Consider the following 24,029-nt stretch of genomic DNA (forward strand, 5'->3'; position numbering starts at 1 on the left):
AAAGATTTAAAGGAATTGTGTTGCCATTTCCACTTCAAGACTTGACTTGTAAAAATCCATAAGCTGAACCGCAATGCATGACACATCCTCTCAAACATACTTTACCTCAGGACTTTATTCACTGGTAAAAGTGTGTTTGAATTGTACGTAACAATTGTTTTTACTATGTATATTTTTCCAGAATCCCGGTCCGGGAGTTTTTCTGTGTGGAGTTTGCATGTTCTCTCTGTTTATGAGAGTACTGCGGGTACTGCGGTTGCCTCCCATAGATCAAAAACGTGCATGTTAGACTGATTGGTAACTCTAAATTGTACCTAGGTGTGAGTGAGAGAGTGGATGGTTGTTTGTCTCTATTTGTCTCTGTGATGGACTGGAGACCTGTCCAGGGTGTCCCCCTGCCTCTCTCACTTGATGGCTGGACATGGGCACCAGTGACCCCCGCGACCCGAAAAGGAAGAAGCAGGTAAAGATAATGGATGGATTTTTCCATCTTAACATTTTGTCAACTTACAAGATACATTTGTAATGCTAATAAAATTATGAAACAAAAATTCTAACAGAAATGGCTTTAGATCTTGTCACCAATTTTCCAGTTCCATAACCACCTTCAATAAAGTGAACAAAGATGAAGAGGAAGAAAAAAAAAAAGTAAAGAAAGGGACAGATTGGGGGGAGGTGCCTCCATTTTGCTGCATTATATGGGAACTGCTAAATTAAGCCACAAAGATGAAGTGATAGTACGTCATCAGCATTCTTTACTGGCAAAAGAAAGAGAGAAATATTTGCTGACAAAACTTCTAAGTTGCAGAAATCTAGAAAAGTGAGTTTTTGGAATGTTTTAACATTCCTGCAGCTTATCCAAGAACATGAGTGTACCATCCATTCATTATCTTTTACCCGCTTCTTCCATTTTGGGTCACGGGGGTCGCTGGTGCCCATGTCCAGCAATCATTGTGCAAGGGGCGGGATACACCCTGGATGGGTTGCAAGTCCATTGCAGGGACACATAGAGACAAACGAGACAAACAACCATTCACTCTCTCACTCACACCTAGAGACAATTTAGAGTTACCAATCAGCCTAACTGTGGGAGGTCTGTGGGAGGAAACCGGAGTACCTGGAGAAAACCCACGTATGCACGGAGAGAACATGCAAACTCCACCCAGAAAGGCCCCAGGACCGGGATTTGAACCAGGGACCTGCTCACTGAGAGGCAGCAGCTCTACCAGTTGCGCCACCGTGCTGCCCTAGTGTACCTTTGTCAAAAAGATGTTTGAGAAAAACCACACCTTTTATTACAGATTTGAAATGCTTCATTTTTGGACGGCTGTAAAAGATGATTGTTCACCAAAGGCGAGAACACTTGACTTTTTAAGTTGGACGTGCTTCTTAAATTGAAACCAGATTTTCAGATTGTCGTGTGACAGAGTTAATAATTGGGAAATGTGAACATGCAACCATTGGTGAGCTCAACTTTGAAATAAAAGAGATTGTTGGAATGTTGTCTACTTCCATAATGGTCCATGATGGGCCCTGATTGGTCTTTCAGAAATATGTCCAGAATATGACTTTGCTGATGTTTGCAGCCCAACACATGAAATTAAGCAGGCCCAGACCCCCCTGCACCCTTGGTTCCTCAGAAACCTTCTTTTTCATTTGGGGGACAGATTTGTTCCATATGAATGTGGAAATCCATTTATTTCATGAAATACAGATTTTGGCAGTAAATATGGCATTTGAAAGAGATACAACAAGCTTGGTAGCACTGTCATTTTAACTGTAAAATTGTTTAACCCTTCCCACCAGAGAAGTGGGCACCTATTTAAATCTTATATTGTTTTGTCTAGAACAATTTTAAAATAGTATCTGTAAAGATCTTTATAGAAACATAATTTTTTTACACCTATAGGTTAAATCTTCAGCCTGATTAAGGGGAGGGAGCTCAGGTCTGTTGTTTTCCCACTTTGAGAATTTCTTCAAATAGTTTTTCAAGAACAGGAGAGAGTTTGGATGAAATTGTCTTATGAAATTCTATTGGCAGTCCATCAGGACCAGGTGATTTACCATTTTGCAAAGAATTAATAGTTTGTATTATTTCTGCATTAGATATTTTGGAATGTAAGCTAGCTTGGTCAATTAGAATCAGAATCAGAATAAACTTTATTATCATTGCACGGCGATACAACGAGAACATGTACGTACAGTCGTCTGAAAGATTGGCGGAGTGCACGAAGCTGCTACTATGGAAAGCGCCGCCCTCTTATTCTTATTCAGAATAATATTTTGCTTAGCTAAGAAAAGGGAAGAAAGCATGAGGAGAGATGGTATAAAAACAAATCTCTCACACTGTGTCCTAGACAGGGCACGATTTGAGGCATAAAAAAAAACTACCCCCCCACCCCCTCTCAGCCATTGTCCAGATAAGAGGTGTTATTCATCATCAGCTCAGTTGAGGTTCTGTCACATGTCCACGGCCTTGGGGAAGGGAGGGGTGAGGAGACAGACAAAGCATCTTTGTTGTTTTCAAAACATTCCAGGAGGAGTTGAGATAAGTCCGGCTTCAAGGCCACAGTTTGGGTAAGGCAGAAGTCGTGAATTGCTGTTTCTGCCTTTTAAAGTCTCGCTGGTATATATTCCTCTGATGGAACTCCAAAAACAGCCAAATCGATCCTTTATGCCAAAAGTCGAGCTCACAGCTCCTCCAAGATTATTTCCCCTTCATGTGTGCTGCAAGAGAGTCCATAGTCCTGATAACAGCTGCTCCAGCTCCCTGCTGCAGCTCCACAAATTCAGTCTGAGCGCTGTCGAGCTTCGACACATCCACACTAATTTGTAGACAATCCAGTATTCACAAGCCAAAAAGCAAAATAACCAGTTGTCTGTCATCATGAATCCAATTTGTTTCCATCCAGGTAAGAGGGTCCTCCTTACCCTGACTCCTGTTGGGAGAAGTTGATCAATTTTGTTGAGAGACCAGCTGAACCTTCGAATTAGGAGGTGTGCAGAAAAAAAAAGAGGCTTTTTAAAGGTTCACAGGATGAAAGAGGTCTGACTTCACCGGAGTTAACTTTGGGAATGTTCAACAAAATATTGAATTTCCAAACTGCTGACAAGAACCCTGTGATGTGTAGATGACTGTATTCTCTGAATTGTTCATGTATAGTTAAAGGATGGGAGGATACTTGTCTTTGTGTTGTACAAATTTCAGTAAGATTGCTGGCTGCAGCTTGTCTCTGTGTGATAGTAATCTACCTATTTTGTCATTTTGTTCAAAGTGATTTTGTTTAGTTTTGAGTAAAAGTTCAGTTCAGTTGAGAGATTGTTGTACTCTATAGCAGCAGTCGTTTTTATACAAACTTGGATTGGGAGAGAAGCATATGGATCATCAAGTTTCTTGATCTGGTCAGACTGGTCGGTAAGATGATGGATGTGTTTCCCTTTTTTTATGAGCTGCTTATGAAATTATGTCCTCTGATATAGGCTTTTAAAGTTTTCCCAAAAGTAATGTACGGTAGAGTTGCATTCGGGTCCAAAATATCCGACCCGGCCCCAGCCCGTAGCCATCATTTCCGAACCCCACATGATCCAACGAATTAACATTAATTATAGGTCCGAACCCGAAAAACCCCTGACATTTTTAGTTAAGCTTTGACTGCCAGTTATTAACGATCGGCAGACGCACGCGGCTGAGTAAAGGGGGCAGAAGATCGGAGCTGAGGGGGTATTTGTCCTTTCATGGAAAGTCAAAGCGCATTAAATCCCTGCTTCTGCCTGCTTTGGACCCTGCTCTGACATGTCGGATTGTGATCTCACCTGTCTGGGTCGTCGGCCACGCGCGTCCTCTGACGCAATCAAAAGCCCGACACGACCTGACCCACACATTACGCACATTATTATGGACCGGACCGGCCCTAATCTGGGTCGGGCGGGGCCGGGGTTCAGGTTAGAAATAACAGCTCTAATGTACGGCATGCCATAAAACATAAATCTGATTTGTTGTGAAATTTTTGAATGAAGTAGGATCATAATTTCATTTCAGTTTATTTATATAGCACCAAGTCACAACAGAAGTCGTCTCAGGGCACAAAACAGAAATATTCATATATAAAATAAGTCAACAGAAACATCCATATTTAAAAATAATAGTTTAACATTATTTATTTGAGGAGCAGACTGCTTTGAGTTTAACTCCATCACAGAACTCTCAACTTGAGCAAGCATGAAGGCGACAGTGGAAAGGAAAAACTCCCTCATGAGGAAGAAACCTTCAGCAGAACCAGGCTCAGGACAAACGGCCATCTGCTTCGACCGGCTGGGTTTGGTAGGAACAGATACACAATGGCAGGTCAAGAATCACATGTTAAGTAACAATTGAAATAGAAATAATATCAAATGAAAACTATTCAGTTTTAGCAAATAGGCTTAAGACACTATGACAAGACAACCCTAATTATAGGATTTATCAAAAAAGAAAGTCTTAAGACCAGTCTTAAAACTGGACAATGTGTCAGCCTCACGGACAGAAACTGGAAGTTGTTTCCATAAGAGAGGAGCCTGATGACTGAAAGATCTTCCTCCCACTCTGCTTTTGGAAACTCTAGGAACCACAAGTAAACCTGCAGTCTGAGAGCGAAGTGCTCTGTTAGAAAAATATGAAACAACAAGATCTCAAATATAAGATGGAGCTAGGTTGTTGAGAGCTTTGTAGGTTAGAAGTAATAATAGTGGGTCCAGGCACGATAGACGATGTGATGTGATATCATCTGGGAAATTCATGTCCACCTGAACAGGGCAATGATGAGAGATCACAGTGCTGTGATATACTGTAGTGATTTACTGACAAAGAGGAGAATTCTGTTGTCGACCAAAATTAGAAGTAGGCAACTTGTCTGCATTGTCTGACATTCTTTCTCTACCTCATACGGGTCAATCCTGACAGCAGTGATTTTCTGGATATACCTGTATCTTTCTCTTGCACATTGGTCAAGTGTAATACAAATTGTTTTGGTTTACCTGAAAGCCATCTTTATTGTCGTTTTTTAGCGCTCGCCTATAATGATGGAAAAGTGGCAGTTCCACTTCCTGCTGAAACACGTGAAAACTATGTATTGCCATTAAAGCTTGACTTAAGGGCAAGTGCAAACTAAATGTTTCAAACATAACAACTTCTTTGTCCTTCTGAACTGAAAATATTTCATCCAGACGGCAGCCTCTAAGTTGAATTTCTGATTTTGCTCCATCCTGATGGTGGGTTTGTTTCATTTTGATAACATACTATGTTAGAGATGTTCTACTGTAAGTGGGAGGACTTAATGAACTTTACACTGGAACAGATAAAGTTGTCTGACTCTGTTTTGTTGTTAGTTTAATAATATTTAAAAAAATAAAAATGACACGTCAATTTGATGGAGGCAAGGTTACAATTAAGAAAATAATTGATAATTAACAGCAACTCCCTTATTCATATCTCATTCAGACAGTTGCTGAATAAAATGATGGAAAACTTTGCAAAGAAACAGTTCTGAAGTTTAATTTTTAATTCCATCTTTCTCTCTAACACCACAGTTATCACTTTCACATACTCTGGACTCGTTTCTATCGAATAAATCAATTGCCAAGCCATGGAACAGGGGAAAAAAAAAAAAACGCATTTGCATGTGGTGACATATGATCTGTTGCGTAAGGGCGTGTGAATGCATGCAAACCCTTTCAACCTGGAAATGATTGTGCACCCAAGACAAACAAGAGTAAAAATACTCCTATCAAGAGAATGGATCAATGCTGAAACTCCACCCGGTCGATAAAATGTTTTCATTATTGTCTTTTGTCACACTTGAGTTATCATCAGCTTTAATGTTTTTTTTTTGTTTTGTTTTTTTTTTTTGGGGGGGGGGGGGGTGTTCACTTAAAAATAAATAAATAAATAAAATACCAGTCGTTCTTCTTTTGTGTGTATCGTCTTGTTCTATATCCTGAGGGTTAATAAAGTCCTGTCTTTCCAAGTCTCATAACATGTACAGTAAATGGTACAAAAACAGAATCTATACAAGTAGAGCTGTGATTTTTGGCCCAAGCCTGACCGAACCTGAAATTTGGGCTGGGTCGGGCCCAATTTATGCGCTTGATGGGCAGGCCAGGTTGGGCTCAAGCTTTTGACGCAGTTTTAATTGCGCATGTGGCCCCACCTGCCCTTTGCACTTATCACACATCTGAGGATTTGCAGTTGACCCACAACAAGTGACATAATGGAGCAGGAAAGTATTAAACACCAGCTAAAAACGGGAGAACTCACTCTACAAAGCCAGCACAGTGAAACCTGCGTGTGTGTCAGGTCAGGTGCACGCTCAGGTCCGACTGGCGTTTGAAAGAGGTAAAAAAAAAAAGTCACGTTAAGCTTCAGATGGACAACCGGATCATTGGCCGCGCGTCACGCTCCACACCCTGCTGTCATCTGCGGTGAAAAAAGTAGCAGCATCTACAAAAGCCGAAGCGAGCTGCACGTTCAGTTAAAATAGGCTTGTTCTATATTTTTCCAAATAATTTTGCTCTAAAAATATTTTTGTTCGTCTGTATACCCTATCTTTAGAGTTAATTTTTTTAGGCTATTCATTTTGTAGGTTAATATCCATTTGGTGACTTAATAAACAAGAAATTTTGTATCTTCCTTTCGTTGAAATAAGTTTTTAAAACTACCAAGTCAAACTGATTTGCTTATAAAAGCAGTAAAAGCATGATTTAAAAAAAAGTCTCTTTTTTTGGGTTCGGGCCTCTAATTACAATTAATTTGATCGGGTCAGGTCGGGCTCAGACAAAATGGCTACGGGCTGGGGTCGGGTCGGATTTTTTAGGTCTGAATGCAACTCTATATACAAAGAGCCTGAAAGCATAAAGTATCTAAAGAGAAGATGGGTCTCACATCATCTTATCAAACACAAAATAATGAAACACAAAGTGTAGTGGAGCTACATTCACATATTTAAAGTTGAAAAACCGACTTAAATCCCAACCACTGAAAAACAGAAAATCAGACACTCACACAAAATACAAGAATTCCTTCTGTAGGAACAATTTATTTGTTTCTAAGCCATTTCAGGTATTTACCTTCAGACCAGGTTTGTTTTCCATTCATGCTTTGGAGGTCTGCATGCTCAGATGTCTTAAACTGTTCCTGTGGTCATCTCCTGTTACGCTGACTTCATTGTTTCACTTCACTGACTGTTTCAAAACAGGGTCTGTATTGTATGACGCTGTGCTTCCAGCAGAGCTCACTGAAAGTAAATTATTAATAAAATTAAAAAGGTGTGCGTTAAGTAGTGACACTGTTTTTTCTCATTTATGTTGCAGCTTTAAGATCCAACGCAGGTTAAAACTCTGGCATGTGCTCGACTCGTCTTATGTAAACTCCTTTGCTAGGATTTACTGAAAATCTCAGAAACCTGTTTTTCACGGGTAGCCTGTAAAGTTTCCTTGTTAGATGTGACGTAAAAGAACATTTTTCACAGAATGAATCACAAAAAGTGTTGCTTTATCACTATTGTTATAGGTTAAAACTACTATCAATGGAAAAAAAAAATGCATGGGGAGGAGACTGATGATGGAAAAATGTCCAACCTGGTATTCTGGAGTGAAACCAGAAGTTCTTGGAATTAAAAATAAGCACATTAAGCTTAAATACCTCAGCAATTCAAAAACTTAATTCTTTAAACTTTCTATATATAAACTGTTGGATAAAAATATCCCCTATTCATTTCAGTTACTAAAAGAAGCCGCGCAATGACAGAAGATTGTTTAACCGAGTTTTACTTGCAAGGACAGACGGCGACAACAGGCCAACACAGACGTTCAAAGTTAAATAAATGACACAACAATATTAAAAATTATACACACCAAAAATTATGGAATAAAAGACAGAATTATACATTACAGTAAAACTGTCTTGTCATGATTTGTGCTTTTTGTTGGTTTAATTGTTCTTTTGTATTTTATGGTTAGTTTTATTTTATTTTGCGATCTTAGTTTATTCCAGGGCTATTCAACTGGTGGGGTGACTTCATTAATTTTTTTTATTTAATTTTTAAAAAATTTTTGGGGTGGAGGTTCTGGGTTTGGGTTTTGGGCTCTGTTTATTGCATTTATGATTCAATGCAATAAAATAAACACATTTAAACGGTAACAGATCAGTGTAAAACTTGGCTTATTTGCATAGACAGCAGTTTGTTGAATAGCCCATGGTTTATTCACTTGTATTTTTATTATTTTCTTGTGCCATCATTCACTTTCCCACAGTTCAGCTGCTGCGCTCAGCCTGCCATGCCCCCACCTGTTTCTGGTCAGTTCAGGTGTCACTTCCTCATCTGCGCAGCCCTAAATATCCGGCACACGTTTCTTTTTCATGACAGCGATGTGATGTTGACTTCGGGCCACAATCTGATATCTCACTTCACCTTTTGTTCCTTGTGCTGAATCGCTGCGTTATGTACGTTTGCTACCACAGCTTTATTTTTTCTTCATTTTTGTAAATACATGCTTATATTTTTGAGCTCCTTGAGTTTGTCTGCATCCTGGGTCCACTCCTTTACATATTTGTCTATGGCAATGGTAAAATTAAAATGTGAGTTTTAAGTCTAAATTCAACTTTGGTGGTTTAAAAAAAATCAAGTGAGTTTGTTCTGCACCAAATAAACAAAGAATGGAGGCTTCATTGCAGTATCCAACAGCAAAAAAACACAGGAAGTTTATCTATATCAAACTGCAACAGCCTTCCTGTCCACATGTGTCAAACTTAAGGCCCGGGGGCCAAATGTGGCCCTCGTTGACATCTTATCTGGCCCCCAAGATGATTTGTGAAATGTAAAATACTTCTATCTCTTGATTTTTTTTAATAAACTTTGATTATGATGTCGAAAGCACAACAGAGAACATCAAATGAGACCAATCAAACTCTTGCTGAGGAACCTGTGACCAAGAAAAGATGTTGGGTTTTTTATTTTAGTCAATGTAGTTTCTGAAATTGGCCCTTAGTTTGAAAAAGGTTTTAATTTTGGCTTCTTTTGGTAAGTGAGTTTATTTAAGGGAAATCTATGAGGCATGTTTTGAATTTGCATATGGATTTGCTTTAATAAATATGATTTTATAGGGTCACAACTTGTGAACTCACCAATACTGTTTTATTTCTCTCAGTGAGGTCTACCTTCATTTCTTTGTCTTTTTTTTTTACTTTTTCTTTCCTTATCTTGCAACATCACACAATAATGTGCAAAATAACCAAACTTTGACCTAAATGGCTACAGCTCTGCCATTTTTCATCATAAGATATTCATATTTTAGAAGCTAACTAGTAAACATGTGAAGGCTAAAAACAATTTTAAAGGCTCTTTATGGTGTATAGTTTATAAAAGTTTATTAAGCGCAAAACAAAAAGACATGAAATGTAAAAGAAGCTAAAAAGAAACATTTCATATAAAAATTTGATCAAACGTTTACATCAACAAAGGCATGTAAAGCTTTATGGTACATTTTGCATTGTATTACCATGACACTGAAATAAAATCTGCATGTCAGTCATTTCAGCTGCAGCCAAAGATCTGAAACAACTGCTGCCCTGACTCCTTTTTTCTGTTCTCATTTACATTTAAGAGTGCATATAACATCAAAATAATTATTTTTATTGCCTCTCATGATAACCTCCTTTGTGATATAGTTAAATACAAACCTAGGAGCAATAAATGTAACTGGAAGCCAGAAATCGTCTTATTTTTACAACACATTCAAATGTGCTTTTTTTAATGCAAAGCCAAAATGCTGTTTACGTTTGAGGAAGCGTTTGGTTATTGGCAGCTCCGCTACCCAGAAAGGTAAAAGTAGGTAAAGGAAATAGGTGGATAGACATTACAAAATTACTAAAATGCAGCTCATGGTTAACTATTTCAGCATCTAATCAAATTTAATGCCAACTTAATGAGGATATACCAGGACAGATCCAGAAAAACTGGTTTAAAAAAAGCTCCATATTTGTTTGTTTTTAGGGCACAGTTTGAGAGCGAGCAGAGGCTGATAGCTATGTATCTCAGATAATATATAAAAACATCCTGATGCATGCTCAATATATAAAATATATAAAAACCTTTGCAAACACAGCTTCGACGTCAAAATCCAATTCTGATTACACAGTAAATACTTGTATCATTTAATCCTGATGGTTGTCCACGATCAACAAGCAACATCAAGGTTCCTTCTCAGCCTTTTGAGTTCTCTCTTTCATCCTGCATGATGGTTTCAATCTGATCTGCCAGGGCAGGGAAATCCGGTCGCTCATAAAACTCGTATTCCCAGCATTTTTTCATCAGACCGTACACCTGGGATTAATGTGGGAAAAAATTCAGATCAAGGAAGACAAAAACAAAAAATCCCTTTTTTCCTTTGGAAATGACAAATGTCATTAGTTTCATAAATACACTTTTTGTATGTTGGATAAAAGACTTCACTGAAATTGTAATAAAGCGCCCATACCTTAGGTGGGCAGTTCGGAGGAGCCGGCAACCTCCAGCTGCTGGACAGAATCTGGGCAAGGCGCATTGAGACGGGTATGCCTTGCAAGTTGTGTTCAAGTTCCTGCAAAATGATCTAAACAGGACAATATTTTTTAGTATTTACTATTTTAAAACACAATGCAAATAATCTTCATACTTGTATGTAACAATGGCTGACGTCCATACTTTTTTGGGACTGTAGTTCTTGTCACAGTAGGAGAAGAGCTCATAAAGGAGGATCCCAAAACTCCAGACATCGGTTTTGTGGGAGAACTTTGAGTCGTTGAGCGATTCGGGAGCAAGCCTGCAATAAACCATTCATGGGTGGCCTTTAAATTTAGGCATGGAGCGACAGTGTGGGACTTTGATTACACAGGAGTCATACTCCACAAGCCAAAATGTATAGAAATAAACTTTTTTTTTTTTGCTATCTGTTGCACAGCCTGTTCTGATACAACACAAGTGGCTGCAGCTCTCTGTTGCTACAAAACACTCAGGATCAACTTCAAAAATGTGCAACTCTCTTCTTTTACTCTTCCTTTTCGCTTTATTTGTTTCTTGTCAGTGTTGTATTTATAAAGCAATTAGTACTAACTGTACACCTAATCATGATGTTCAGCAGGTGTGAGAAATTTGCACTCTTTTTGTATTTGAATGCAATTGTGCACAATCCAAGGCTTGTCCACACAGAAACACAGTTTTTCCAAAACAAGCATTTTACACGTGCATCTAAAAATGTTTGAAGTACAAAATTCTAATTTTTTTTGTCAGTCATTTCATAGAGTGAAACTCATTTATAGATTCACTACATATAGAGTGAAATATGTCAAGCCTTTGTTTGTTGTAATTTTGATGATTATGGCTTACAGATAATGTAAAAACAAAATTCAGCATTTTGGAAAAGTAGAATAATTTGAAGAGGTTCAGTATTGGAAACTCATTGTGTCACGCTCTGATCAGCTGATTAACTCGTGGACATGAGCTACAGATGTCTCACTCCTCGAGTCGAGCCACTCCTGAACCAGAGACAACGTCAGAAGCGTCTTAACTGGTTGAGGAGACAAAGAACTAGACTGTTGCTCAGTGGTCCAGCGTCCTCTTTTCAGATTAAAGTAAATGTTGATGTCATTTGTGAATCAAGGTCCCAGAGTCTGGAGGAAGAGTGGAGAGAAGCAGAATCCACGTTACTTGGAGTCCAGTCTGACGTTTCCATAGTCATTGATGGTTTGGGGCCATGTCCTCTGCTGGTCCACTGTGTTTTCTGAAGTCCTCAGTCAATACAGCATCTACCAGGACATTTTAGAGACTTCATGCTTCCTTCTGCTGACGAGCTTTATGGAGATGCTGGTTTCATTTTCCACCAGGACTTGGCTCCTGCCCACACTGCCAAAGGTACCAAAAGCTGGCTGTGGAATATTTTAATTTTCTGAGACACTGAATTTTGTTTTTTTCCATTATTTATATGCCGTAATCATCAAAATTACAAGAAATAAAGGCTTGAAATATTTCACTCTGTATGTAATGAATCTAAGTGCTATGCTGTCATTGTACTGCGTGTTTCTATACAATGACGAAACGAGTTCTCTGTATTTAACCCATCACACCTGAGCTACACCCAGGTGGAGCAGTGAGCAGCTATGTAAGCGCCCGGGGAGCAATTAGGGATTAGGTGTCTTGAAAAATTGACGTGCTATAACAAGCTTCCTGCCACCAAAAGCATTTAGCTTCATCACACCCGGCCACTCACATAGCCGCTCAATACACCTCTCTTGTGGGTCCACGTGACACAATATACTATAAGTTTCACCTTCTGAAATGATTGACCAAAAAAAATTAACTTTTTTCGACATTCTAATTTTTTGAGACGTGCCTGTACTTGTAAACACAGCATAATTAAAAAAAAATGTTTTAATCTACACAAATGCAACAAAAATTACACAAATCTCTATAACTCTGCCTGGCCTGCATGAAGCGCTGGACCAAACACAATATAGAAAACAAGGCAGGGAGCATGCACATAAAGTTTGCAAATCAAACACAAGACGAAATGGATGGCTTTGGGTCTTTCAGTTGTGTACCTGTATGTAGTATATGTAATGTATTGTATGTGATATAATGACATGTAACATTAGACTGAAATGTTTTAAAAAATGCCAGAAAGCTGTGTGTGTTACAGATGTTAGCAATAGAAAAGAAATGGGAAAACAACCTTTTTTCACATGAAAGCAGATATTAATCTTATTTTCCTTAATGTGAATGTGATTCGACCTGAATTTAAGCTAATAATGTAACCGTTTAAAAGTATCCTATGAAACTGATGTAATGGCTGTTACTTATTGAATTGGCTTGTAGCTTCTGTAGCAGATGTTGCTAAGCTATTTAGGCTGTATCATGTTACATTTTAGTACAAATTATTAAATAGTACAAGCTGCTGTTGCCTCTGGTAACAATTCAGTATCTGCTTTTTAACATGAGTTCTGAAAATGTACTTTTTAATCTTGGGTATAGGTTCATTCAACCTTTATTTATACAGGTTAATCCCATTGAGCATCGAGGACTCATTTACAAGAGAGACTGAATCATTGCAATTAGCTGTAAGCAGAGCATAAACACAATTTACATGTTAAAAAAGTTTGTTATTCACATTATTCAACTAGTTAAAATGTCTTGAAGTAATTGGAAACCACTCATTAATTATTGACTGACTTCAGGTCTAGTTTAGATCATTGGGAAGGGTCGTGGACCACCCATCAACCAACATCAACTGATCTATTATTCTCGGTTTTGTTTTAGTTTCAAAATTAGACAGACATTTACCAATAGAGGGGGCTCTGTCCAGGCTGTTGAATCCGGTAGTACTCGGTGTTTTGAGGAATAAACTTGGTCATTCCAAAATCAGCGATTTTTACCAGCGACTCACTGGCAACAAGAATATTTCTGGCAGCGAGGTCTCGGTGGATGTAACGCAGGCTGTGCAGGTACTCCATCCCCTGGGAAATGAACCAGAAAATACAAATTTTGTTTCTTTCATCAATTCTTATTATTAACTTTAATGATATAACGATACTAAAACCAAACTGGTGAAAATTTATAAAAAAGTTTAATAAAAAATGACACTTTTAATAGACCTATTCACCGCCTTTAGTTCTTGGGCTATAAGTAAACCTTTGAAGTTTCAAACTGGTTTAGTTGGACTGTCAGTCAAGCACAAAACTTTTTTTTTTTGAGAATGGCATGAGGTTGGGAGAACCCCTTTTTTCTTTTTTCCAAGTAACATTATCACATTCCTCATTGTACCTGCAATGATTCATAACAAATGGCAACTAACCAACCCTGAAAGAGTGTGTTTATACCACGCAGTGCAAAGATCATAAATTAATTTACTCGAATATGGATTGATAATTAACAGACCTCACCTTACAGATCTGAGAGGCAAATAGTAGCATGCGCCTGGTGTTGATGTTCTGCCTGTTGCTCTCCATGTAGCCGTTGAGGCTGCCGTGGGGCATGTACTCCATCACTAAGTTCATACTGAGGTGGCCTGTGAACAGGCGAACATTTAGCATTTCTGGAAAACACTAAAATAACTCAAATTAATCTGTTATGTACTGAACTTTTAAAGTTTTGGGGATATCAAAAGAGAGTATGTGTCAAAAAAAACCTCAGTACATGTTTTTTTTTAATTATATGGAGATTATTATTGGGGGAATGGTGGCGCATAGGTTAGAGACGATGGGCATGTGATCTGAAAGTCTCAGGTTCAACTCCCCTGATTGACAACATCAAAATGTGGGTGGAGAATGTGAAACACCTGCCTCTACCCTCATTTACCCCACTCTGGGCCCTTGAGCAAGGCTTAACCCCCACCATCTGCTCCCAAAAAACAGGTCTCTCTTGAAAATGAGTTCTCGTGACTCAATGAGACTATCTGTATAAATAAAGGGTAAATAAAAATAAAAAATATATCTCAGTGTGTGTGTTTTTACCCATGCTGTAGCAGATTCCTTTATATTTGACAATGTAGTCACAGTGTAAAACACTGAGAGTTCTGATCTCCTTGAGGAAGTCGTCCAGGTTGGACTGTTTGTTGGGCTGCAGCTTCTTCACAGCCACAAGTTCACCAGTGTTATCACCCAGCGGATCGTAACGGCACAGCTCAACACTGCCAAAGTTCCCCTGCAAACATTTTGAATCACACAGTTGATAAAAAAAACAAAAAGAAAACAGACTTTTTGTCTGCGACTTAGGACACACAATCAGAAGATTCAGTGCATGACAGATAGTGAAATGAGCCTTGAAGCATGGATGACGGCTTTAGTTGACACCAGGATTGTCTGGGTAAAATTCACCAAGTGATTTCAGTATTTGAAGCTTCACGCTTACTTTTCCCAGTGGGCGGATGTAGCGCAAGTGTCTCTCCTCAAACGCTGCGTGGTCGTGCAGAGCAGGACTGAAAACTCTGCACACAGAACTCTGAGTGACCGGCTCAGTGGCGTGAAGTATCTCATAGTCTGCCACAAAACAATAAAATGTGATGTAGCTGCATGAAATGACTATCAAAATACATCGGAATGAAAAATATTATGTCTCATATTTTAAAAATAGATGCAAAAACATAAATACTCCAAATAATTTGTCACAAAAGTAAGTTGAATTGAAATAATGACTTTATATAGCAATAATTGGTGCCTCGCACATACCTGTATGTACCCCATTCTTACCTGGTATGGACCACATACCAGGTACTTGTTTGGTACGCAACAGGACCAGGTATCAAAGTTCATGCTCAATACTCCAGGTAAAAAAAAATCCAACAAAATTAAGTCAGGTCCTCTGAATGTCCAGAAGACCTGACTTAACTTTGTTGGAATATTCCAGATACTTTTCTAAATCAGACTTGGTACTTTACCGGTATGTGCCGGATACATATCAGGTAAGTACCTGACGTTACGTACAGGTAACTTGGGGGAGTGGTGGAGCAGAGGCTAGAGAAAATGAGCCTGTGACCAGAAGGTCAACAGTTCAAATCCCTAGACCAGCACATAAAATTTGAGTGGGAAAAGTGAGGCATCCACATCTGCCTCCACCCTTATTTATGGCTCCTCATGCTAAACCCTTTACCCCCCAGCTGCTCTCTACCTTAGGTGCTTAGGTGGCAGCCCTCTGCTCCGTGTGTGGTCATTACATTATTTATTATTATTATTATTACCTGGTACGTCACCAGTATATAACTTGTTACCTGGTATGTCTAGTACTTCGCTGGTACGTATAGTTTATGAGTACATGTGTCACAATTACAAGTTATGGGTATACCACTAAATATCAAACACAATATGTACCCAGTGTGTACAAATTAAGTATACCGAGGTGTTTGGTATTCCTATACCATGTATTTAACTGGTACTTTTCTCTTATATGCTTGACATTCACCAGATATGCATCGTTGACATACGTACATAGTACAAAACTTAGTACAAAACATACGTTTCAGATAGCCATCGACTAGTAATAAGTACATTCATATTATTTACCGGGCTATTTTATGTATTGCTCCTTTTTATACTGGAATCAAATTTGTCAGAAAACAAAAGAGCAACATTAAAATCTGGAAAAAAATATATATATATAACTAACTTCTTATAATAAATGCTCCCAAATAAATCAAGTGCATCCATCAGATTTTAAGCTTTTAACGCTCTGAAAATATTATCAGCAGTGTATTGCATATGCATATATTTCTTACCTGATGTGACCAGACTGTTGAGTTGACGGATAATACTGCGACAAGATGGCCTGAAAGCTGCGTCGTAGTCCATGCACTGACCAATCAGATCTGCCAGCTCTGTCCACTGGGAGGGAGGCAGCTGTTGCTTGTTCTCATAAAACTTCTCCTTCTAAAAAGTGCAACGGTGCCATTAGTAATTGACTTTAGAAGGTTCACTCTAATCAATTACGAACACGGTATTGCTAATTATATTGATATGTAACCCATAAATGAATGTGGGTAATTTTTAAAATCCTGTGAACCATGTGCAAGGCAAAAACCTTTAGTTGTGCACGTTTGCATATGAACTATGGAGCTCTGCAGAGAACAAACAACGGAAAGACAAGAATACAGAGATAAAGCAGATGACGTATATAATATTTCTGCTTTCTATAGTAAAACATTTAACAGAATTTAAAGGGGTAAATTAAAAAAAATGTATTCTATTTTATTTTTTTATTCGTTCATCTATTTCTTATTGGGTGAATGTAGGTGAGTAGAAGGCATGACGTATGGTTGATCCGTTTCATCCCTGTTTATATTTCTAAATGTCCTGTAACATTAAGCCGAAATGGATTTTTGATTAAAAGCTTTGCGACAACAGATCGTCTCTGTTTGCCCAGGAGGCACGGTAACCAAGACACGGTAATCGTCTTCAGAGACCAGTGCAGTTTTAACTACTCCCTCAGTGGAACATGCTTTCAGGTTATTAGCGCTGACCCAAACAGCGTTTAATCTGTAAACCAGAGCTGAGCCACAGCCCTAGTGTGTTCCTATCAGGCCAAAATGTTTCTGACTTTTGGGAATAGAAAATGGCATTACTGTTTATATTGCTTAAAGTGCATAAAGAAGCAAGTATGCTCACAGCCGTAAATTTCTTATAAAACAGTCTATCTGGAAAAATGCATCTGCTTCATTGATAAACATTAAGCATGCTTTACCTTTATATCTCAAACCAAAAAGGTTGTAATATCATGTTGCATTCTGCTGCTTGACGTCAGGAAGTAAATATAATCATTGCTTTAACATTATCAAAACAAGAAGTGAAGGTTTTTTTTTTTTTTACATCTGCTTAACAGACTGTAAAGATACAAAAATATAATGTTTATAGATTTTACTGCCGCAAAAAACGACTGTAAGGTCCAAGTGGATGTGCCAGGATACTCTTTGTTAACAAGTGGCAACTGCAACAAGTACTGCTGTTTGTCCAAGGCAGGCTTCAAGTCTCCTAGCAGGAAAATATTTGACCCTTGGCTACACAACAAGAGGAAACTCTGATGCGGGCCTGTTTAGTGTTGACTGCAAAATAATACAGCGTGATCCGAGTGCCTGTGTTTGCACTACAACAGTGACTGTACCTCATAAAGATTCCAGCTTTGCAAAGGGGGATGTCCATTGTTGAAGATTTCCCACATAGTGGCACCAAAGCTCCACTTGTCGCACTGGAGGGTCAGGCTGTCTGGAGAATCAAGCAGCTCAGGTGCCACCCAGGGGATCCTGTGCAGGATGGCTAAAGAAACAGCAATGTGATTTATTACTCTTGAACATCAAACATGCAGTGAACTAATTAAGAATGAAATGTACTAAATCTGTTATCTGTGTCACTTATATTTTGTTTATTTTAAATAAGCATTTCATAGTGCATTACAAAAAAAAAAAGAAGGGTTAATTAAAATTATGGTTTAATCCCAATCATATTTATATTTCCATTCAATGAAGTAAATATCAATTTACTCCAAGCTAACACAGTCCAACTAATCCAGTAGAATATGTATACGTAAAGGAAAAGTATTCTCTGTTTAAACCCTAACTCTTTCTGAGAATGCACAGGGCAACAATGAACAGGACAAAAAAAATCCTCAAACAGGAACAGCTTGTCGTGATGTCATTGTTTAGTATTTCTGGGATTCTGGTATCTTGTTTTACTTGTGTATCAGCTTTCCCAGTGTTTTTCCCCTCATGTAGTCCAGCTCCTGCCCCTCCCACTCTCACCTGATCCTGCCTCCCCCCCAGGTGTTGTCATTTTTACCTCAGTAGTTTCCCTTTAAAGCGTGTGTCCTTTTCTCGTTTGTGTCCGTACATTGTTGAGTTCTGAGTTTTACGTCAGCCTTAAGTTTTTGCTTTTGTTACTAAATTACTTTTGTTATTTTCACCCCTGAGCCTTTTGAGCTGGGTTCAACTCCTCACCAAACATGACTCAGCCATCCTGAGTCGTAGTTTCAAAGCGGCAACTTTTACAAAGTAATACTTCATTTTTGTCGTTGCATTATTATTAAATTTTAATGTTTTCCTTTCGGCTGCTCCCTTCTTCAGGGGTCGCCACAGTGAACTAAGTCGCACGAAGACTTGGCAGTTATTTTTACGCCGGATGTCCTTCCTGACGCAACCACAGACCACAGAGCTACCACAGCCCTCTGTGTGGAGCAGAGCAGGACGCCCAGGGGAGGTTAAGGACCTTGCTCAAAGGCCCGGAGTGGGGCAAATGAGGGTGGAGGCAGGTGTGGGTGCTTCACCTATCCCACCTACATTTTGATGTTGTAGGTACTGGGACTTGATCCAACGATCTTCCGATCTTCTCTAACCTCAGCACCACCACTCCCCATGTTGTTGTCTTATTATGAAATCTACAATTAAAGAAACACAAACTGCTGCTTTTACCGTCTTTTCCCAGCATGACGACGTTGATGCCTGGGTCACTCAGCTTGATAAATGGAGAGATACCCAGGGAGGGGTCTTCTTCTCGGGCCACCAGCAGATTTTTGGCACAGATATTTCCATGAACAATGTTTTGCTCTTCCTGCAGGGCAGATACGTTTTTAAAGACCCTTCAAAATGAAGTATTTTCATGCGATACGTCTGTTTTTAAATCAGTAGTTGACAGACTCGGATGTTAATGCGGTTTTTAACACACAGGTGCAGAAATTATATACGTTTTCTAATTAGGTTGAACTTATACAGAACAAATAACTGCTCATTTCAACTTGCTATGCACGGTTTTACTTTTTGTTTTATTTGATCCTAAGTATTCTTACCAGATAATTGAGGACGCATGCAAGCTGTTTGGCAACGTTGAGTTTCCAGCTCACTGACAGAGATTGTCCTCTTTTCAAGTACAGGTCAAGAGCTCCGTACTTAACGAACTCCTGTACCATGATGTCTGAAAGGCACAGAGAGGTCTGTTTTTACAGCTGTGCCTCAAACTGATTCTCTAATGCTCACGCACATGAGCAGAGGTCATACGAGGACTCTGAGCAAGTTTTTGTTTTTAGCTCAACAGGAAGCGAATGATGTACCATTTTTATTTAAAAAAAAATCCATTGTTGCTTAAATTTCACCAAAATGAAGCACATGAACTCTATGTTCTCAAATATAATGTGGATTTCATGTGTCATGCTTTTTTTGGGTTTGTTTTCAGATTGTTGCATTAAAACGGCACCAAATGAAAAATAAAGGATATACAGGTGCTGGTCATAAAATTAGAATATAACGGAAAAAGTTGATTTAGTTCAGTAATTCCATTCAAAAAGTAAAACTTGTATATTATATTAATTCCATTGTCCATTGTTGTCATCGTTCTTTGTTGAAATCAGGTCTCTCTTGTAAATGAGTCCTCGAGGCTCAATGGGAAATAAAGGTTGAATTGAATGAAAATTCATTACACACAGACTGATATATTTCAAATGTTTATTTCTTTTAATCTTGATCATTTTAACTGACAACTAATGAAAACCCCAAATTCAGTATCTCAGAAAATTAGAATATTGTGAAAGGTTCAATATTGAAGACACCTGGTGCCACACTAATCGGCTAATTAACTTCAAACACTTTCAAAGACCTTTAAATGGTCTCTAAGTCTAGTTCTGTAGACTACACAACCATGGGGAAGACTGCCGACTTGACAGTTGTCCAAAAGACGACCATTGACATCTTGCACAAGGAGGGCAAGACACAAAAGGTCATTGCTAAAGAGGCTGGCTGTTCACAGAGCTCTGTGTCCAAGCACATTAATAGAGAGGTGAAGGGAAGGAAAAGATGTGGTAGAAAAAAAGTGTACAAGCAATAGGGATAACTGCACCCGAAGAGGATTGTGAAACAAAACTCATTCCAAAATGTGGGGGGAATTCACAAAGAGTGGACTGCAGTTGGAGTCAGTGCTTCAAGAACCACCATGCTCAGACGTATGCAAGACATATGTTTCAGCTGTCGCATTCCTTGTGTCAAGCCACTGTTGAACAAGAGACAACGTCAGAAGCATCTCTCCTGGGACTGCTGCTGAGTGGTCCAAAGTTATGTTCTCTGATGAAAGTAAATTTTGTATTTCCTTTGGAAATCATGGTCCCAGAGTCTGGAGGAAACGAGGAGAGGCACAGAATTCACAATGCTTGAGGTCCAGTGTCAAGTTTCAACAGTCAGTGATGGTTTGGGGTGCCATGTCATCAGATGGTGTTGGTCCACTATGTTTTCTGAGGTCCAAGGTCAATGCAGCATCTACCAGGAAGTTTTAGAGCGCTTCATGCTTCCTGCTGCTGACCAACTTTATAGGGATGCAGATTTCATTTTCCAACAGGACTTGGTGCCTGCACACAGTGCCAAAGCTACCAGTACCTGGTTTAAGGACCATGATCCCTGTTCTTAAATGGTCAGCAAACTAGCCTGACCATAACCCCATAGAAAATCTATTAGGTATTGTGAAGAGGAAGATGCGATATGCCAGATCCAACAATTCAGAAGAGCTGAAGACCACTATCAGAGCAACCTGGGCTCTCATAACACCTGAGCAGTGCCACAGACTGATCGACTCCATGCCACGTCACATTGCTGCAGTAATCCAGACAAAAGGAGCCCCAACTAAGTACTGAGTGTTGTACATGCTCATACTTTTCATGTTCATACTTTTCAGTTGGCCAACATTTTAAAAAAACATTTATTTTATTGGTCTAGTAATATTCTAATTTTCTGAGATACTGAACTTGGGGGTTTTAATTAGTTGTCAGTTATAATCATCAACATTAAAAGAAATAAACATGTAAAATGTATCAGTCTGTGTGTAATGAATGAATGTAATATACAAGTTTCACTTTTTGAATGGAATTCCTGAAATAAACTTTTTCATGATATTCTAATTTTATGACCAGCACTTGAATACATGACAATGGCAGAAATAATAGTCATAAATATCATGCACCTTAATCCCAACTTACTTTTTTCTCCATGAACACTAACGCCATACACATGAAGGAGGTGTTTGTGTGAGATCTGGCTCATCAAGCTGGCAGCTTCAAAGAACGACTGAGGAAGAACAAATACTTAAACACGCTGCATTTAAATTAAGATTTTGTTTGCCAACCTGCGATTTCAAATGAAACCTTGAAAAAAGTAAATCATTACAAAAAAAATACCTCCCAGCAGTTCCTGTGATCAGGGTCGAGCTCCTTCAGAAGAACTTCTGTCGTGTGGTTTTCTCCATCACGAGCGTCAATTTTTTCACCTTTAAAAATTCGAGTGAACGAGCCCTGTCCAAGGCTCTCGTTCTGTCATAAAAAATACAGAAACTAATTTAAAGCAAACAAAAGAGGCGATCAAGATCAAGCGGAGTACAGAAGTAGAAAAAGAAAAGCGATTTTTTTAAAAAGATTCTGATGTAAACACTTACACATTTCAGGTCTTCGTATTTGATCGTGTGGAACTGAATGTGACTGAATTTGTTCCTTTCGGGTGTTGGGGATCCCTGCTCAACCAAGCTGCTGTTTCTTATGATTATTAGATTTGTGAGCTCTTTGGGAAGGCGAGAAAACACGTTTTATTGTGTGTAGTACAATCCATAAAATTTGCGACGGTTAAGCTAGAAACAGAGGTATTAAACTAAGGTGAGTATGTTTAATGCAACAACCTCATGTCAATAAATCCCAACTAAGAACTTGGATTTTAGAGCAGTAGACCAGGCTTTTTTGTCTTCATTCATAGAGTCATTGCTAAAGAGACTGGCTGTTCACAGAGCTCTGTGTCCAAGCACATTAATAGAGAGGTGAAGGGAAGGAAAAGATGTGGTAGAAAAAAATGTACAAGCAATAGGGATAACTGCGCCCGAAGAGGATTGTGAAACAAAACTCATTCCAAAATGTGGGGGGAGTTCATAGAGTCATAACATTGTCAACATTGCATGTATTAAAACAGAAAATGACCTTATAAAATATGAAAAATTGCCCGTTTTTTCTTTGCTACAACCACAAGAGGTGAAACTTGCAAACTTCCAAGTTTTGAAGGGGAAAATGAGAATTATGATAATTCATTGAGCCATAGACTCACGTTTGGGTTATAACTGGTTACATCATCGTGACCATGGTTTGGCAAAGATACCTTTAGGTTGAGGTGGACAGCAGCGAGTTAACTTGACAGGACATTCAGCCATCAGCAGCTTGTTGTGTTGGTAGTAGCCGCTGAGTTCTCTCAAGCTGGAAAATGCTTTCTGAACTCCAAGAAGACTGTATTTCTCATTTTTAATAATGAGACAGTCTTTATAGTCAAGTCCAAGAGGGGTCTGGAGAAACACAATCAACAAACTTTAGTTATCAGTTATTATTATTTATCATTATTATTTTTCTGTGTTACCACCTTCACCTGAGTGCAAACCGTAAGGAAGAAGTTATTATAGCTCTTGGGACTCTGCCGGAGCAGGAAGGTCCCACCTTTACCTCCCAGCTTTTTCAGCTTGTTGACTGCAAACTCCGATCTGAACAAACACATGACAGAAAGAGGTAAAACAGACGCATTTGAATGATGGTATCAAATGAGCTGTCAACACCACTCACGTGATTGGCCCATGACAGCGGTTGCTGAGGCCCTCTAGAATACATGGCGGCGCAATGTCTTGGCAGAAGAAATGGCTGGAGTCTGTGGTGAGTCTGAAGTAGCCGTCAACAAGAGACACGAACGAGAGCGCCTCTTTCAGACTCTGGAACTTGGCTTCCTGTCACGATAAGTCCATTTTAAAGTGTAAAACTTTCATTTCATTAAATACATGCATATTGAAAATGCTTCGGTGGATAACGTTGTTTACCAAGCATCTGTCATCCTTGCGAGTTATTGTGACCATCCTGCTGTCCTGTGGAGCCTGCTCTTGGCTGTTTATACTGATGTCTACAATCTCTTGGAAATCACAAAAGGTCAGCCACTCCTAAGGGGAGAACCAGTTTTATAGCTTTTAGACTAATAATCCGACACAATCTCACACAGAATGGGAAAGACGGTTATACAGACACAGTGAAAATTTGATTTGAACATTGGAGGAGGTAGTTTTGTATTTTTAGATTTTCTAATGAGGCAGCTTTGTATATACTAAAAGGAAAACCAGCAAGGGACAATCACTGATTAAAAAAAAAAAAAACTTTTTGTCATTATTGTTATGAATAACATTATCGCAGATGTACTTAAGAGCTGCTCCTTTTTCAGCTTCACAAGTGAAACTTTTCTTTCTTTTTTAACCAAAGTTTAACCATGTGACTCTTAGTCATCATCAGTAACTGTTCTCACATGATTGTTTTTGTAACTTTTGTAAGAAGGAACAGTTTTAGGTTCATAATTGGCTGTTGTTGACACAGTTTAAAACTAAGTAGCATTTAAGACTTCCAGTATAGTCTATTTCTAGTAAGTCTATTTCACAAATTTCCCCCCTGGGATTAATAATTAATAATATATATATATATATATATATATATATATATATATATATATATATA

General features: G+C 38.7%; 1 protein-coding gene across 1 annotated transcript in view; it reads right to left on the reverse strand.

Annotated features, from left to right (window-relative positions):
* Window positions 1-10,235: 10,235 nt before the first annotated feature.
* jak3 (Janus kinase 3 (a protein tyrosine kinase, leukocyte)) overlaps window positions 10,236-24,029 on the reverse strand; it is a 16,584-nt gene continuing 2,790 nt past the window's right edge. Inside the window, exons 6-23 of the mRNA XM_037674496.1 lie at window positions 23,351-23,467; window positions 23,103-23,260; window positions 22,912-23,023; window positions 22,651-22,831; window positions 21,947-22,068; window positions 21,693-21,824; window positions 21,495-21,582; window positions 19,326-19,450; window positions 18,952-19,090; window positions 17,652-17,803; window positions 16,273-16,423; window positions 14,913-15,040; window positions 14,516-14,705; window positions 13,946-14,070; window positions 13,347-13,519; window positions 10,716-10,833; window positions 10,510-10,623; window positions 10,236-10,355 (exon numbers count right to left, since the gene is read on the reverse strand). Coding sequence (XP_037530424.1) covers window positions 10,236-10,355; window positions 10,510-10,623; window positions 10,716-10,833; window positions 13,347-13,519; window positions 13,946-14,070; window positions 14,516-14,705; window positions 14,913-15,040; window positions 16,273-16,423; window positions 17,652-17,803; window positions 18,952-19,090; window positions 19,326-19,450; window positions 21,495-21,582; window positions 21,693-21,824; window positions 21,947-22,068; window positions 22,651-22,831; window positions 22,912-23,023; window positions 23,103-23,260; window positions 23,351-23,467 — 2,445 coding nt within the window. The remainder of the gene's footprint in view (window positions 10,356-10,509; window positions 10,624-10,715; window positions 10,834-13,346; window positions 13,520-13,945; window positions 14,071-14,515; window positions 14,706-14,912; window positions 15,041-16,272; window positions 16,424-17,651; window positions 17,804-18,951; window positions 19,091-19,325; window positions 19,451-21,494; window positions 21,583-21,692; window positions 21,825-21,946; window positions 22,069-22,650; window positions 22,832-22,911; window positions 23,024-23,102; window positions 23,261-23,350; window positions 23,468-24,029) is intronic.

This window comes from Nematolebias whitei, chromosome 3 (genome assembly GCF_014905685.2).
Source record: "Nematolebias whitei isolate Nwh7 chromosome 3, NemWhi1, whole genome shotgun sequence".
NCBI classification, from domain to species: domain Eukaryota; kingdom Metazoa; phylum Chordata; class Actinopteri; order Cyprinodontiformes; family Rivulidae; genus Nematolebias; species Nematolebias whitei.